Consider the following 18,495-nt stretch of genomic DNA (forward strand, 5'->3'; position numbering starts at 1 on the left):
CATCTTGCAATAAACATTTCAATATTTTTAATAATTATAAAACAATGATAACATTATATGTATATAAATAATAGTTATAACAATTAATAAATAAATAAGTTCATTAAATTTGAAATTCCGTAACTAATTTTAATTGAATACGATACGACAAATAGAATCTAACCCAGTTGATTCGGGTGGGTTGACTTGACGGTTTGTTTGAAACCGCCCCAAACACATAAAGAGATTGTGTGTAAATGTTTGATTCAATTCAGAAATCACCCAATAACCGTAACAGTTGGAAGCTGTTGGAAGAGACGAAAACCATTGCCATGACTACCTCGCTGTGTACACCCACCTACAGTCTCAATCTCAATTTCTACACTGCACATTCCCACAAATTAAACGCAAAGTCCTCTGTTCATTATGGGCGTCGTTTTGGCACCGCTACCAGAATCTGTTGCGCCTCTAATAATCTCAACGATGACAACTATAATAAACAGCAACGACCTCAATCCGAAGCTATTCAAGTTTACAGTCGAATCGAGAGGTTCTTTCCGTTTACCTTAAAATTAGCTTTTGTGTTTTTCTCTGCATGCTTATTGATGGAAGAGATTCAATCTGAATTTTGTTATGATACCTTAGATTCAGTGTTATATACTCATCAGGGATTAATTTTTAAGGTTAAACATATTTTATTTAATAACGAAGTCCCAATTTGGTTTCTGTTATTGAAGTATTATAAAATCAGTCTCCCTAGAAGATGCAAAATGTTATAGATTTGGTCTATGTCGATTTGATTACCCTGGTATGTTTTTAATTTAGTCTGTAAAAGATGGATTTAAAATAGGTTATATATATATATATATATATATATATATATATATATATATATATATATATATATATATATATAACAATGACCAAATTAAGAACATGCAAGGGAGTGATGATGACAATTGATAACTTTTTACATGACTGATTTAATAAGCTTTTACATGCAGGTATTAAAGAGACTAAATCATATATGTCTAACCAATTTTTAATTTATGTTTTGCACAGAAAGAAAAATCTAAGAAATGTTTGTTTTTGAGAAATGCTGTGTTTTTAATCTTCACAGTGAAAAGGCTTAATAGGTTTTTCGGTCATGATATTTGAGGAGTCTATTCAATGTTATTCCTCAATTTTTTTGTCCGCAATTCAATCTCCATCTTATTTTTAAAGGAGTCAAAGTGGTTCTTTCTGCTAAATTCGTGTTAGCACGGTGATTACGTGTGAGTGATTCTAGACTTCTCCATGTCTTCATTCTCTTTTTATCCAATCTGGACTCTGTTTCTAATATGGAGGCGGACATAAAATTAATTCACTGTTTCCTGTAGAAATATTTTGGAAAATTGGAAATAAGTGAAAATTGATATTTCTGTAATTAAAAGTGAAAGCAAAAGATTAAACCAGTAACTTTTTTTCTCAAATTAAGGGTTTACTCTTCTTTTTTTCACTTTTAGTTTTTAAAAATGCCAGATATTTTTTCAATCTTCAAATATCTGTGCTGAATACAGTCATTTTATGCAAAAACTGAAGTAAACAGCCCAAGATATCCTTAAACTGTCAATTTAGGTATCAAAAACTGCAGTTTGTAATCATACTACAACTCATGCGTTTATTTTCTTTCTTAGCAGATTACTTACAGATTCTGTTAGACAATCACAGGATGGCTGGTGGGGTTCCGGAGACTGGAGTGAAGTTGAGGTATATACTCTATTGGATGATAATGGCGCGTTTTTTCAAATTCTTCATCATACAGGCAGATTGTCATTCTGTAGTATGTTTGGTATTATCTAAAGTTATTTTGAACAAGGCTATATCCTTTTCTGAGTGATTTTATAAAGATGATTCTTTATTTATCTATCGAGAAGAAGCTGCTGAATGCAATTAATATATATGGGAGGAATCTGAGTTCTTAAAACACGTTTCTAGAATAGTCAAGCAGTTTGTATTCTACAATCACCTCTGAACGTGCGTTTATAGCTCGAAGCTTTTCTGAAATACCAAAAGCAGCAATGTGGTTTTTTCTTCACTGATGCACATTGGAAAGAACAGTTACACCGTCCTTTGTTCTGGAGTCTTTCTCAGTCTACTTTGTCATACTCATTTTATAATTTCAGGGAGCTTGGATTCTTAAACCAAAAAGCTCCAGACCCAATTTCGTAGTACATTTTATTGGAGGTATATTTGTTGGAGCTGCCCCTCAGCTTACCTACCGATGGTTTCTTGAGCGTCTATCGGAAAAGTAAGTCCCTCTGTTCTGTTCCCAAAATCCTGAGTTACATTCTTGTCCCAGAATTTGTTTATGTTAATGTAGATCCTTTTGGTTGTTTTGTTCTAAATCCCTGACAAACTCTTATTAGTTCAATGAAATATACTACATCTCTGGATCATTTTGAGACTCATAAATGTATGATCTGCCGATGGAAAAAACTAATCGTAAAACCCTTTCTGTTGCTAGGGGTATATTGATTATAGCAACCCCGTACGCTAGTGGGTTTGATCACTTCCTCATTGCAGATGAAGTACAGTTCAAATTTGATAGGTGTTATCGCGCACTGCAAGAAACAGTAAGTTTCAACTTGTGATCTAAGGGCTTGTTTCTTTCTGTTTTCAATTTTCTTTTTTAAATGAAAATGTTAAATGATACTCATTTACTCAGATCGAAGACCTTCCTATTTTTGGTGTTGGTCATTCTTTGGGATCAGTGGTCCATCTTCTGATTGGTATTTTAAAATTCTTCTCCTAAACTTGATTGTACGGATTAAATTGATTTGATTAGTAGATAATCAATAAATTAATTATTTTATCAGGATCAAGATATGCAGTGCAAAGATCTGGAAATGTTCTCATGGCATTCAATAACAAGGTATGCCATCCAGAAAGTAAATTATATATAATCTACCTCAGCTGAGGAGATATTTTCTCAATATTTCCCTCTGTATGAATTCTCTGTAGTTGATGATGATTGACTAAATTTTACTTCACCTTTGCAGGAAGCAAGTTCAGCTGTTCCTTTGTTCTCTCCGGTGCTTGTCCCAATGGCACAAACCCTTGGTCCACTTCTATCAGATATTTTTTCTTCACCAACTCTACGAGTTGGGGTCAGTATTGCTTTATAATCTTACTTCGAAATGGAGGGAAACATTTGTTAATATTTTCTAGTAGAAATATCAACATCCTCAGTTGTGGTATGTGAAATAAAATTTGGTTCCTTTCCAAATTATTGCATATTATTACAACAACTTTCTCTTAGGATTGTTGAAAAAAGAATTGGTAAGACAGTTTTGTCCAATATAGACAAATTCTAACTTCTATCACTATCTGGTCTGTTTTTTTCGTTGTATAATTGGTTAGACTTAATAGGCATATAGAAAAGCTTATTATTTAGACTCAGAAGTGGCTTATTACCTTCCTGTAGAAATTTCATAGTTTAGCTTATGAATAAGCTGCTTTCATTTAATAATTGTTTATCGAATAAGTGTTTTACTAATTTGTTCACCCAAATAATGTCTTTTTAGTCAAACTCTTAGGCACCCTCTCAAGATGTTCTTAGTTTATGTAAAAGAAAAATCAGCAACTTCAAATAGAAAAGTACTTTTTAAGAAATTAAATACTTATTTCTTGCCATGAAACATTATTGCATCTCTCACATTTGCTTTTTCTCACAAAATGCTTTTGAAAGCGAAATGTGGGAATTTGGGAAATCCAACTGAAGAGAGTTTCATCAATGAATTAAACGTTGAACTTTCGGATATCTAAAGGGAGGCTGTTGGTATATGATATTAATAGCTAAGGGAGTCAAGTGCCCCGTATGAGACCAAGTCCCGAGAGAGCTTTCTGTAATTTCCCTTAAGTGCAACTTCTGCATGGCAGTGATTGCATAGTGGAATTTAATTGAACTATACCTTTAGGATTTTGCTTCAATGCTCCCTGTTTTTCTGCATTCCTTGCTCTGCTCTGATACTCATTGCTGTTATATCTAGCATGGAAGACTTTGTTGGATAGATTTTATTGTTTTCAAGCACCAAAAGTACTCCTTTGCACGGTATTCGTTTTACTTTTAGGATGACTAATCTTAGATAATTGCAGGCAGAGATGACTTTGAAACAACTGGAAAACGTTAGCCCACCCATTATGAAGCAAGTTCTTCCTTTAGTTGAGCAGCTCCCTCCTTTGTACATGGATTTGGTTAAGGGAAGAGAAGAGTTTTCTCCAAAGCCTGAGGAGACACGTCGACTTGTATGTGACATCTCATATTTCTAATATTTTCAGCAACGAGTATATATATTTTTGTTTACAATAGAGTTAGAATTATAATATTCCGCTTGCGTAATATTATTTCTAATTAATATTAATATTGCAACCATTTTCTTAACTGCATCAAATTCTTAGGTTGCAGAATTTATAGATCGTATTCATTTCATGGTTTAGGTAGTCACACTTTAAAAGACAAATTTAACTGAATGCCATTTTAGGGTGTAGGTTCTTTATATTTATTGCACAATCCTACAGGCTAAAGTTATTCTCATATTGCATCTTATTTATGAAAAAAGGGGGAGGGGATGTTATATCATGCACATCGGAGATTGTACGAGGTATTGGCAAACAATTTGATTCTCATATAAAAATAATCATTCAATTCCAGTTCAATTTTATCACTGATAATAAGCGTGTAGCACACTAAAATCAGGGTCTAGAATCAAAACCTGTTTATTGACATTCCTGTAATTTCTCAATGCAGCAACTTTTCATTCTAAATTTTGTTTGAGTTTCTTCTTAGTTTGCATTTCATTTCCTCATCAAATGCTTTCCAATTTCTCAGATAAAATCATACTATGGCATATCCAGAAATCTGCTGATAAAATTCAAGGATGATTTAATTGATGAGACTTCAACTCTAGCTCAGGTGCTCAGTTCAGAATCAGCCATTAGCTCAGTGCTTGACATGTCAATACGCAAGCTGGCTGGAGATCACGGACTTCCATTACAACAGGTACTTCTAGAAAAAATAACTTCATTTCTCCCAAAGAGTTATTATCCATAAGTTGTATTATACACCTTGCAGGCCCTACCAGATGTTCCACCAGCAATGGCCGATGCAGTTAATCGTGGCAGTGAACTTTTGTCAAATCTTACAGTAGGAACTCCATGGGAGACAGTTGCCAAAGAAGTTGGGAACTCACTAGGCATGGATTCCAGAGTCCTACGTGCAGAAGTATCAAAGGACATGGATATGCTTGTGGATGTGATCGCATCCTGGATAGCCTCTAATGCAGGACCTAAACTTCTTAGGCCATAAAGATCACCATTTTATCTACTTATAGCAAATGTAAACACAAGTGCTTTAGAAATATATAGTATAAAGTCGATAGGCACTGACATACATTACAACTAAGCAAATAAAACCTGGCAATTACCCTTTTCTGTAAAAAATCATAACTTGCATTTTTACAAAAACTGTTGTTTTATACTGACGTTCAAGAGTAAATGATAAGTGTCCGCAAACAGTTTTTCTAATTTACAATGTTAAAATAAAGTATTGGAAAAAAAAGAAAAAAGAATGTTAAAAATGATAAATTTCACTGTTTATAATATATTAAAATTTAAACAAAAATTATAAAAGTAAATTACATGTATTTATCTTATTTATATTAAATAAAAAATGTATTACTTGAATTATGTGAATAAAATTAATCTAATTATCTTAATTTAAAATATCTGTTACTGTTTTAATTATCTTAATTGGTATTTTTTAACATTACATTAACTATAATTAATAGTAAAGACTAAACAAAAATACTAAATATATACACACAATTAGGTATTAACTAAACTTGTTTCAACCTAACAATAATTATTTTGTAAGAACAAAAGACAAACTATTAGTATACACCCGAATTGATAACTTTTCACTATGCTCTATAATGCATAAATACGATTTATGTATAAAATATAACACGTATTTATAATTCTTAAAATCATGATAAATATACGATTGTTAAATGATTGTTAACGAGTAAATCTAAATTGAAGTATAGATAGTCTCTTAACAAAAGTTTGGAATGAAGGAAACAAGGATTCATGGCACAAAAAGTGGGATCTGACAACCCGTGACAAGGATTCATGGTTTTACCCTGTTTTTCTAAATGAAATATTAACTCACTAAAATCAGCATCATTGGACTAACACGTGCTGGAACTGTGTGATAAACTTGCAACATTTCTTCCTAAACATTACATGCAATATAGCTATCGAGCACAAAAAGAATACACGACATTAGTTTACGTAAGACAAAAAAGGAACACAAGTTAATGATGTCTTCCTTTGAGAATGAAGAAGGACCAAAAAAAAAAGGAAGAATAAATGATGTCTGACAAAAATATGTATACTACAGCATCTATTTGGGTTCAACTTTTGTTGAAAGTGTGTACCCTCCGCTGTAGTCAAAGGCACTATTACTACTGTCATTACCATTGTCTTTCTTGGTAAAAGAAGCATCAATGTAGGGATGCCTCATTCCACCCTTGGAAACACCAAAATCAGTGGCAGATGAGGATGCAGAAGTAGAGTTTGTGTTCATCCCATCATTCTGCAAAATGGTTTCAAGTGCTTTCACAACTTCACTCATTGTTGGACGATCTGCAGCTGATTCCTCTACACATTGCATTGCCAACTCTAAGAACCTCCCAAATCCTATGAGGTTCGGTGTGTTCCTCACCACTGGATCCATCAGTTCCCTCAAACCATAGTGTTCTTCATCCTTCTTATTCATCAGCGTGCGCACCTCGCGGACAATGTACTTCCCCTTCTCAATTGGTTGTCTTGAAGTTATTAGTTCAAGCATCACCACTCCAAAACTGTACACATCACTCTTCTCAGTGAGTTGTTGGGTCATGTAGTACTCAGGATCCAGATAACCCTGCACATGTTGAACCATTAAACTAAATAAAATTGGAACTTTTTGCATCAAGCATATTTGATTGTATAAAATGCACGGTTCTTAGCTTAAACAGGAACAAAGATCTAAGCCATAAAAGAAAATATACTTCATTGCTCACCAATGTCCCTTTAACCTGAGTGGAAACATGGCCTTTCTCGCTGTCTGATACAAGTTTGGACAAGCCAAAATCTGCAACCTTTGCTGTCAAATTTTCATCCAGCAAGATATTACTCGATTTCACATCCCTGTGGATTATGGGAGGGTTGGCAAGTTCGTGTAAGTATGCAAGTCCTCTGGCTGAACCAAGAGCAATGCGGAGTCTCCTCTTCCAGTCAAGATGAATATCAGATCTCCCTGCAATTCACATTGATTATTTAAGGTACTTTATTAATGCTTTTGTCTTAGTTATATAATAAGTTGCACAGAAACATGTGCACAACTTTGATATTTCTGTTCTATGAAAGGACTTTTTATACCAAAAATTCAATCCACTAAACTGAATGTTAATTTTGCTCTTCCTACAGATGATAAGCTTGGTACTTGAATGTTCCTATCATGCGAGTTACCTGACAAACTCTCTCTAAGTGTTCCATTGGGTATGAATTCGTAAACCAACATCTGTTCCCCTTGTTCGAAGCAGAACCCCACAAGGCCAACAAGATTCTTGTGGTGAACTCTTGAAAGCAACTCAATTTCAGTCTTGAACTCTAGGCCTCCTTGCATTGATCCTTGCTGAGCTCGTTTGATTGCAACTATTTTCCCATCAGGAAGAACACCTTTGTACACCTTTAGTCAATAAAAAAGGGAATAATTAAGCATTTACAAGAACTTAGAAACATGTGAAAGCATAAGAAGCAATACCTTGCCATAGCCTCCAGAGCCTATCTCATTGTTTTCAGAGAAATTGCTGGTGCACTTCTTGAGATCATCATAAGAGAACCATCTTGCTCCCTTTAACTGTGGTGCACCTCCACTATCCTTCCCAGTTGGTGCCCATGATGCTGGAAGAAATTAATGAAAGTGGATAAGCAAAGTTGATGATAGCTATCCAAGTTTGGAGGGTTTGTACACACTGATTTCTGATAACAAGAAAATGAATGCATTGAATAATTACCAAATGGTCTACTTAATCCAATGGCTCTCTCTGCACGCTTCTTCTGCAGAATCGCGTAAATAGCTAACCCTATGAGGCTCAGAACCAAAAATGTGCTGCCAATTGCTATCCCAATAATAACACCCTTGCTAAGAGAAGCTCCTCTGTGAGAACCTGAAGTAATTTACATTTAGTTGTAAATCACTGTCACCAGTTGAATATTGAAATATGAATTGTTTCTGAGTTACCTGAAAAGGGATAAGAAAATGCAAGGAAGTAATAGGGTCCAAACTCTTTTGGAGGCTTGTAAGTTTGATTACTTAATTCAAACCCAATTCTTTGAACTTCTGACCTATTAAAGTATTGCCCTGTTGGTGGAAAGAGTGCTAGTTGCACTTGAAGATAGTCATTACTATCAAAGAAGAGGTTTTGTAAAGAAACTGAGCCAGGAGTTAAACCCAGTTTCACCCATAGGCTCATTTCAAGTGAATGGAAAGTGTTTACATTGGACAGTTCTCTGAATGTGGGTGCTCTAAAGTACAACATTCCTTCATATGGATATGCACATTCACAACTTTGGGGGCTGAGCTTTTGATCAGGAGAACAAGATTTGCCTCCACAATTAGCCAAGCTGGTGGAATAAGGTTGCTTAGCCTGCTGCTGAAGTTGGCAGTAATTTGTATTTGAAAGAGCACTGCTGCACACTGGATTTCCTATTAGACTGAGAAAAATGAGGAAGACATCAGAAAAGGAAAGGCCTTACAAATGAAAGAGCATCAAAGTCTTAAAAAGTATCTCCAAAACAAAGTATTAAACTTTCTCACATCAATGTATTTTTGTATTGTGAACTGAGGGTCACTGAGGAAATCTCATTTTGTTGCAAATCTACAAGCTGCAATTGGGGACAAATGTTTTCACCCATGTTCAATGTATCGTTCAATACATTGTTTCGTAGTTTCCTGTAAAAAAATGAAAATTATAATGATTGCCATTCTATTGTCTGTATAACTACTAATGATCAACATAGTAGTTAGGGACTTACACTTGCTGTATTTGAGGAATGCCAAAAAGTTTCGATGGAAGAGGACCTTGAAGGGACCCAAACTCCATAACACTTCATCACAGTGAAGGTTAAACGGTGAAAATTCTTTGTTAGATTATATATTATTACATAAGTTCAGGAAACAGGTAATAAGAGAAACTCTAATTTGTAATTAATAACATACAGAGTGGTGAGTGATGGCAGATTTGTGAACCAAGTTGGAGCATCAGATGGATCAAAAGAGTTGTTACTAAGATCTCTGCACAAGGTTACAGATTGAACAATAATTATTAAGGAAAAAGAAAACTGAAACACCAATCCGTGAAAATTACTTACACATAGTTGAGGGTATCCATTCCAGTTAAGTCAGGTAGAGGACCTGTGAAATTGTTATGAGCTAAATTCCTGAAAGAGATCAAAACTGTATAAATCTCCATTAATGTTATTCTAAAATCCTTTTACATGTTCACATCTCAAACATAAGTACCCACAATTCATTGATGTTTGTAAGGTTGTTGAGATTTGATGGAACCTCTCCTGTCAGGAAATTCCTATCAAGCCGTCTGTCATAAATTAGAATACGGAAAAATATCAGAGAAAATTAAATCAAACAAAAGGAAAATTGGAAATTTGAAGGAAGGAATCACTTACAGAACCTCAACAGTCTTAACTTGTACCAATGTTGAAGGTATAGTCCCACTTAGATTATTCCCATCAAACAATCTATCACAAAGCAAAACAAAAGTTCAAAGGTTAATATCATAAACTAAGAAACAACAATGATGCCAAAATAAAAATGTCAACTTACATGTGTATGAGTATCATCTCAGAGCTGAAAAGCTTAGGGGGAATGGAACCTGAAAGCTGATTCTTATTGAAATGGCTGAAATTTAGAAATCATAACACTGAATCAGTACTCAATGTAGCCACTAGCACTCGACAAAAAGATGAAAGGTGTGCTATTTTGTACACATTACCCTTTGCTGCACTAGCTAAAAGAAGGTAATCACAAGTGTTAACTAAAAAAAAAAACACTTACAAGTGTTTAGCCTTTAAAAGAAGGTCTAATCCAGGGGACGTGGAGGTTGAAACTGGGATAGGACCTGTGAGCTGGTTGTCTGCCAAGTCTAACCAATAAATTTTGGAGAGTTTACCCAACGAAGGAGGTATTTTTCCAGTGAAGTTGTTTGAGTTTAACGCCCTGAAAAAGTCCATTGAGTTTCAAAATCACTTTTTCGTTGTGCATGTAAATGCTTTTCCAAGGTTATTATTCTTACAGGAAAGATAGCTCTGAAAGATTTCCTAGTTCATCTGGAATATTGCCACTGAAGCCGCAACCAGCCAAAATCCTGAAACAGGAAAGGAAGGCCTTAAGGAAATCACTACAAGTTACATGAAATAACACCGTGGAATTACATGGTTTCGTGAATCTTACAGGATATTTAGCTTGCTTAGTTCTCCTAATTCTGGAGAGAGAGGACCTGTTAAATCTCTATTAAAGGACAAATCCCTGCAGCAGTTAAATAATTCTCAATGTTAATCAGCACAAAACATACTTTGCAAAACTGTTTCTCCTTTTCAATAACAAAAGTTAAGTCAAATGTTGAGAAAATCTGCTATGGTGATTGTGTGGTGCAACAGTTATCCTAGTCCATAGTTTCATTCCAAAGAGAAACAGAAAATCATACTTACAAGGATCTCAGTTCTGTAAGTTGACCAATATCTCCACTTAATTTCCCCTTCAGGCCCATTGTTGACAATCCTCTATAATCAAAGTGCACACAGAAAAGTACTTTTCTTAAAATTACTACAAGAAGTGATGAAAAGGAAGACAAATCACAATACTAAAGAACACAAGGATCAATAACGTTTAATTGCTGGATTATTACAATGAAGTAACTCTTGATTTGTTGCAGGTTACTCCTTCCCATGGTGCTCCACATGGGTCATCTGATTTATCCCAGCTGGGCGGTGTATTTTGCCATACATCTTTTAATGATCTAAGTGCAACAACTGCATAAGATGCATAACCATTAAGCAAAGTGCAAGAAAGTAATCACTTATTCTATAAGGGTCTCTTTGATTTGCATCAGTTTTTCAGCCAGTGTGAGCTAACTTATATTAGGTTCAAATCAGATCATGAGAAACATGTAACTAATGAATATAAGATGATTCAAGTAACGAGAAAAGGGAACCATTACCGTCTTGAGTTTCAGTGTATGAAGAAATGACATGAATTTCAGCCCACAAGAGTCCCAGAAAAAGCAACACACGAAGGGTTGTCATGTTAAGAACAGTTTTCTGACTTTTGCACAAGCCTTAATATGATGATGAGACAAAGATGTTTGGTTCAGGTAACACAAGGACAAACATTGCATGTAACATGTGGCAACATTAAGAAGCAGCAAAGAGAAATGTTGCAGGTTAAGGAAGAGGAAGAGGAGGGAGTCAAAAAAAAATAGCACCAAGCTTGTGAAGGAAAAAAGAAAGAAAAAGCTTAACTAAGCACTTTTCTACACCATTTTATTGATTTTCCTTGTCTTAGAAGCTAATCTATCCAATCCCAATGTTGGCACTACCTATAACATCATCATCATAGTCTTTCTTACTTTTTTCCCTCTCCAAACTCCAATTTTATCACAAACGAATTGCCTTCTTTCCCTTTCCTTCACTCCTCAACCAGTTGTGCCAAACCAATGGAATAATGCTTTTGGGTTTTGACTCTAAGGAGTTTCTCATCATTTTTTCTTTATTAATGACCAATACAAAAATATCTCTTGCAACATCTTATTGCTTCTTCTTCTTCTTCAGTTGATGTTACATCAACTTATTGACAGCAGTTGGGTTGGTGTGAGATGGTCCCACACCACTAAATTCTATAGATCTATATCCATGAATTGTAGCAAAAGTTCACCAACATTTATAATCTTAAACCATTTCCAATTTTATGTAATTTTATGTTCTTGTCTGTTAGAGTGTATTTCAATCTATGATCTATATTGTACGGTTCAATTTTATGGTCTTCCAATATCAAATAAGTTTAATATTTTAACCAAAAAATTACTCTGATCTTAATATTCTTATTATGGATGTTTAACTTAAGTTTATAAATATTATACTTAACTTGAAATATCTTCTATTACCGTCTTTTTTTGGTATCATTTAAACAATGTTATGAGTTTCAACGACTTTTAAAAACAACACCCTCGTGGAGTATGAATATCAACTTGGTGAAAAACGAGTTTAGTTTGCTAAGTGTGATACGTTTTAGTGACAATAAAGGGTCCAAGAAAAAAAATCAAACTATGTATATATTCAAGCACAGGGAATACTACTTCTTGGAAAATATTATTATTTTGATATGAATAGTGCTGGTAAATTATATAGTAAATAAAAAAATGTTAAAATAATCATTAATATTGGATAACACAAAATGAGTTAACCAAAGAAAACTACGTTTGAGTTATCAAACAGGGTGACTCAGTTTAGTCTGACTTAGTGGAATACTTCGGATATTTGCATTAAGTTTTGTTTTCTGTGTAGATTTTTTTTTTACTTAATCTAACCTTATATTTATATATATTTTAATATATAATTTTAAATATATTTTTTAAATTAATATTTTTAATATATTTCATTTATTTGATATTTTAATCAATTTGTATACATCTATATTTATATACAAAGAAAAGTTTATTTTAGGTTATCCACATTTATTTTTCAATTTTGTATTTTAAATAAAAAAAATTATTTTATTAATATTATCTTTTAAATGATTATTTGTGTAATTTAACTATATTTTTTATTTAATTATTTTTTTAAACTTAATCATTATAAATGAAAATTAATTATAGTAAAATTATAAAAAAATATTTATATTTAATTTTATAATTATAATTATAATAATAACAATAATTATTATTTTATTATGTTTTATTATCATGAAAAAAAGTAAATATAATGTGTTTCCTAATTTATATTCAAATTTTGAGATTACTCTTTTGATTCTTATTTTCATTCAAAAATATCAAGTTGGTCTTCCATTTTTTTGTCTCAATTTGGTTTTGGTTTTTTAAAAAATAATGCAATTTTGTCATTTTCGTTAAATTTATTGAATCGAATCTTTTATCAAGATTGAAGTTGTTAATAAGGATGATTGTTTCATTTGATGATGTAATTGATATAATCATAGTGTCAATTCTTGATAAAAAAATCTTTCTTTCGCTTCAAAATATTTAACAAAAAAGACCAAAGTATATCAATTTTTTAAAAATCAGAACCAAATTGAGACTTAAAAAAATTAAAAAAACAACTTGATAATTTTGAACATAAAAATGAACCAAAAGAATAATTCAACCAAAATTTTGACACCTCAAAATTTGGCTGAAGATCCACCACTAATTATATTTAAATTTAAATTTCAACTATAATAATTTCATATATATAAATAAATATTAATTATAATACAAATATTTATTTTAAAAAAATAATATTATTTTAAATTTTTTAAATATAATTTCTATTTTATAAAGTTTATGAATCAACACTTAAATTGCGAATTAAATTAAAGATATGTCTTTAGAGATGGCAAATAAACCCGTGCCCGTGGGTATCACCCGAACCCGTCCCCGTTTTGACGGGGAATCCCCGCTTTGACTGGGTATGGGTATGGGTATGGTTAATACCCAAAATTTTCAACTGGGGATGGGGATGGGGATGGGGATATATATATACCCGCCCAAATACCCGTCCCCGCTTAAATTACTAAACTATTTATAATTTATTAAATAATCTAAAAAATATATATAAATAAATAATATATTTACACATAAAATATAATATAATATAATATAATATAATATAATATAATATAATATAATATAATATAATATAGTATATATACATATAAATAAAATATACTTTTATATATATATATATATATATTTACACATATACATGTAATATAATATAATATAATATAATATAATATAATATAATATACATATAATATATATACATAATAATATAATATAATATATATAATATATACGTATAAAACAAATTAATCATTTAACTAGTGAGATCTTTTATAAACAAATTTATAACATTACAAATTTATAAAAATTTAAAAGAAATATATATATATATATATATATATATATATATATATATAAAAGCATAAAATATCTACGCATATACATATAATATATATACATAATAATATAATATATATTATTATATTTATATTATTATATAATATAATATAATATATACTTAAAATAAATATATATCTATAAAAAAAAAAAAATATATATATATATATATATATATATATATATATATATATATATAAACATAAGATATCCACACATATAATATATATATACATAGTAATATAATATATAATATAATATAATATATATATATATATATATATAACATATTTCTCATTCTCTTTGTTTTTTGTTATATAACATATTGGCAATTGCTTCAGTTTTAGATCCAAGGTACAAGATGGACATGTTAGAATATTATTTTTATAAATTGTATGGTAATGATTTTGATCTGAAACTTAGTAGGATTCGTCAAATGTGCTATGATTTGGTTTTGGAATATCAATCAAAAAAGAATGAAACTTCTTCTTATAGAGCTACATCATTGGAGTTGGGAAAGGATGTTGAAAATGATGCGAATGAATTTTTAGAGTTTATGGCAAAAAAGAAAAAATCTAGAACTACAGTTATGAAAACAGAGTTGGATTATTACTTGGAAGAAGATAATTTGCCGGTTACACAAGAATTTGATATCCTATCATGGTGGAAAACAAATGGGTTAAAGTTTCCAACCCTTCAAGCAATTGCAAGGGATGTTTTAGCTATTCCAATAACAACTATAGCTTCTGAATCTGCTTTTAGTACTGGTGGTCAGATATTAACTTCTCACCGTAGTCGACTTCATCATATTACTATAGAGGCTTTGATGTGTACAAGAAGTTGGATATGGAACTCAAACCATCTAGGTAAGTTACTCAAATTTATTAATATTTTTTGTTAGTATTTTTTGTGAATTCTCATCTAATATTCTACATTTGGTGTTTGTAGGTGTTAAAAAATTAAAAGGAAAAGATGTTTTCATGAGTGAAAATGAATCTGATGAAGAAGGTACATTATATTCTAGTAATTAAAATTTTCAATTTCAATTATTATATCATATCTAATTTTTCATTTTTTTTCTATGTGTAGGTGGATCGAATGCAAATGAAACCACTGATCATTTGTAAAATTAATAAATATTTTGGTTATTATAAAATTTTAGTAATGTGTAATTTTTTAGCTTTTATATAATTATTTGAATTTTATTTAGTTGTTATTTGATACTTTAATTTGAGATTTATACTATTATAATATTTTTCTTAATATTTGACATCATGAAAATCAAAAAGAGTATGTTATTTTAATATTGAATATTTTGATAGTATCATGATTCCGTTGGTGTGATTTTTAATTTTTTTTTATAAAAAATATTTAATTGATATATGGAACAATAAAAAAATGGGTATGGGTATGGGTATAAGAAAATACCCGTTACCCGGTGGGGATGGGGATGGGTCAAAAGTTGTATACCCGTTGGGTTTGGGGATGGGGATGAATTTTTATTATAGGGATGAGATCATGATACCCGTACCCGCCCCGCCCCGTTGCCATCCCTATATGTCTTGGAAGTCCATCATTCGTAATTTTCTTCTAGTAGTTATTATTTTTAAAAAGAGTAATTCCAATTAGGTTACGTTTGTGGTGCATATTGATTCCATAGTTAACATTTAATAATAAATAATGGTAAAGAGACTATAAAGATTTCATATTTTATATACAAATAATCTATATTTTTTAAGAGTCTTGACAAATTATCTACAAACAAAATCATAAGATACAAAAATCAAAGACTCTTCCTGAACAAATGTTTGAAATTAAAGCACAAAGGGTTTAGAATTCAAAACCATGTGTGAAAGGTGGTCAAGAGTTTTCTATTTGTGGAGATACAAAATCATTCATAATAGTTTTGAAGTCCTTAAAGATCATCTTAATAGGAAAATACACATCTTATTATCTGGTATTAGCTTGGATTTATTAAAAAATCATTAAATTTACGAATATCTTTATTTAACAAGTACATCTTCACTCATTATTACTTATTCGTGGTTGATTGTGTTTTAATTGCTTAGTTCATTAGTTACGTATTTTTTATAATTGCTACACCAATACTTTAATTTGGATCACATATTTGTATATGATACTTATGTACATGTATCGTTCGATACTTTATAATATATATTTTTTTTCAATTAGGTATGAGTGATACTCGATTTTTTCAATTCGGTATGACATACTTATCACATCGTGTCAATATATATCTTGTCCCTATTTAAATTACTAAAATACACATAATTTATTCAGTTATATATATATATATATATATATATATATATATATATATATATATATATATATATTGTTCTCTTCTTCTTCTTTTCTAATTGTTTGGTTTGTTTTATACTTACAAAATTCATACATGTATTATCAATCTTACTGAGTAAAATAAATTTTAAGTTTGACATTTGATTATTTTTTTACCTTTTTTAATATTTTTATTTATTAATTTTTTTTCACATTATAAATTTGACTATCAATTATTCAATCGTGGAAGTCATTCATTTACTAGGTAATATTAAAACTTATCTTCATTTATTCTCTTTGATCCTTAATTTTTATTTTATTTAAAACACTTTTGTTTTGGTAAAACAACTTTAGTTTATAATATTTTTATATCTTGAAAGCTTTCTCATATCTTTAAGTATTTTCTAACTTATTATGCTTTTTTATACATTTTTCTTTTTGTGATTTTATCCAATAGTATATAAAATCGTTTTATCTTTTTTACTTTTTTTATATTTTATTTGTTGTTTTTTTATTATATAAAATATTGTTTTGATGAACTTTTATATAATTATTTTTTATTTTATAATTCTTTTTCATAAGTATAATTTTATCGTCATAATTGCATAAAGATATTTCATTTTCTATAATATAATAATTTAATGTTATTATCATAAATCTTACTCTTGTTTATATTATCCAACATAAATTGAAGTTCAAATATAAAATTTATGTTTAAATTTAAGTTATTATTAGTTTAATATTTTTTTTATGTGATTTCATTCAATATAATATTTATCAGTGTATAAGAAAATATAATAGTATACATACATTTAAAATATTTTTAAACTTGAATATTTGATTTCTTTTTATAATTTAAAAAATACGTTTTAACTTTATAATTTGTTTTCATTAATATTTGTAAAATTTATAACAATTTTGGTTGTGATATTTTATTTATATTAATTGTTATTTGAGATTCTGATTTGATTTACAATATTGTATTTTCTTTTTAAATATTTGACACTGAAAATATGAAAATATATTTTTTTATATTGAATAATTAATATTATTATGTTTTATTTAATGTGATTTTTATTTTTATTTTATAACAAATATTTAATTGATATTGAAACTATAAAAATAAAAATATAGACACATATATGAGATATACCAGTTATCTGATGTGATAAGAAAAAAATTATATACATTGAAAATATATATGGGATAATAAACGTTGCGCCCTATCCTAATTAGGTTTGGTAGAATTGTTATGACACTTACATGAAGATGTGGTAAGACAGATGTTTAGCGTGAGATTTGAACCCCTACCCCATCCATTAAAATAAAAAATAGAACAAATACGATACTGTTTAGCTTAGTTTATGCACACAAAATATTATAAATATATTCATATAATCTTTTGTAAACCGAAAGTAATTATATTTATTACTAGTAAATAGTTTATATAATATCATAAAACTAAATAAATAATAATTTATAGCTTTTTTACACTATTTAAATAAATTATAACTCAATCTTCTCGTATTAAAAGAAATATTTTATAATTATTTTTCCAGTTTTTCGTTTGATATTGCAATGACTCAAATAATATAATAATTTTGATGAAATAGTACTTTCTCTCACTATAAAATTATTAAACTAAAAATAATATATTTATTAGTACTAAACAGATTATATTATATTATAAAACTAAATAATTTATAATTTATAACTTTTTATAATATTTAGATTAATTACAACTCAATCATCTCGTATAAAAAAAATTACAGTTATGATTTAGTTTTTCGTTTAATATAATATTACTGATATGAAATACTATATTTTCTCATTATAAAATTTAAATTAAAACAATTTTTTAACAATTTCATGAATATTGTTTTTATGTACATTATTTCAATTAAAATTACAATAAAATGTTTAGTCAACATCTTATCGT

General features: G+C 29.8%; 2 protein-coding genes across 2 annotated transcripts; one reads left to right on the forward strand and one right to left on the reverse strand.

Annotated features, from left to right (window-relative positions):
• The first annotated feature begins 231 nt into the window (after positions 1–231).
• On the forward strand, positions 232–5,460 carry LOC114176064 (Gut esterase (DUF1350)). Its single transcript, XM_028060969.2, has 10 exons — positions 232–529; positions 1,659–1,728; positions 2,145–2,269; positions 2,486–2,594; positions 2,687–2,750; positions 2,838–2,893; positions 3,021–3,128; positions 4,117–4,266; positions 4,850–5,020; positions 5,093–5,460. Exons 1-10 carry the CDS (start codon positions 237–239, stop codon positions 5,324–5,326), a joined length of 1,380 nt encoding a protein of 459 aa, XP_027916770.1. The 5' UTR covers positions 232–236; the 3' UTR covers positions 5,327–5,460.
• A 630-nt stretch (positions 5,461–6,090) lies between these two features.
• LOC114179698 (Leucine-rich repeat protein kinase family protein) lies at positions 6,091–11,844 on the reverse strand. Its single transcript, XM_028066112.2, has 19 exons — positions 11,304–11,844; positions 10,992–11,115; positions 10,795–10,866; positions 10,538–10,612; positions 10,380–10,451; positions 10,142–10,303; positions 9,911–9,985; positions 9,754–9,825; positions 9,594–9,665; positions 9,439–9,507; positions 9,287–9,361; positions 9,103–9,174; positions 8,885–9,019; positions 8,309–8,781; positions 8,082–8,234; positions 7,829–7,968; positions 7,534–7,753; positions 7,086–7,321; positions 6,091–6,946 (listed from the first exon to the last, which is right to left on the reverse strand). Exons 1-19 carry the CDS (start codon positions 11,386–11,388, stop codon positions 6,425–6,427), a joined length of 2,904 nt encoding a protein of 967 aa, XP_027921913.1. The 5' UTR covers positions 11,389–11,844; the 3' UTR covers positions 6,091–6,424.
• Between the last annotated feature and the right edge of the window lie 6,651 nt (positions 11,845–18,495).

This window comes from Vigna unguiculata, chromosome 3 (assembly GCF_037176805.1).
Source record: "Vigna unguiculata cultivar grain cowpea cultivar isolate G323 ecotype 2 chromosome 3, ASM3717680v1, whole genome shotgun sequence".
Classification (NCBI taxonomy): Eukaryota; Viridiplantae; Streptophyta; class Magnoliopsida; order Fabales; family Fabaceae; genus Vigna; species Vigna unguiculata.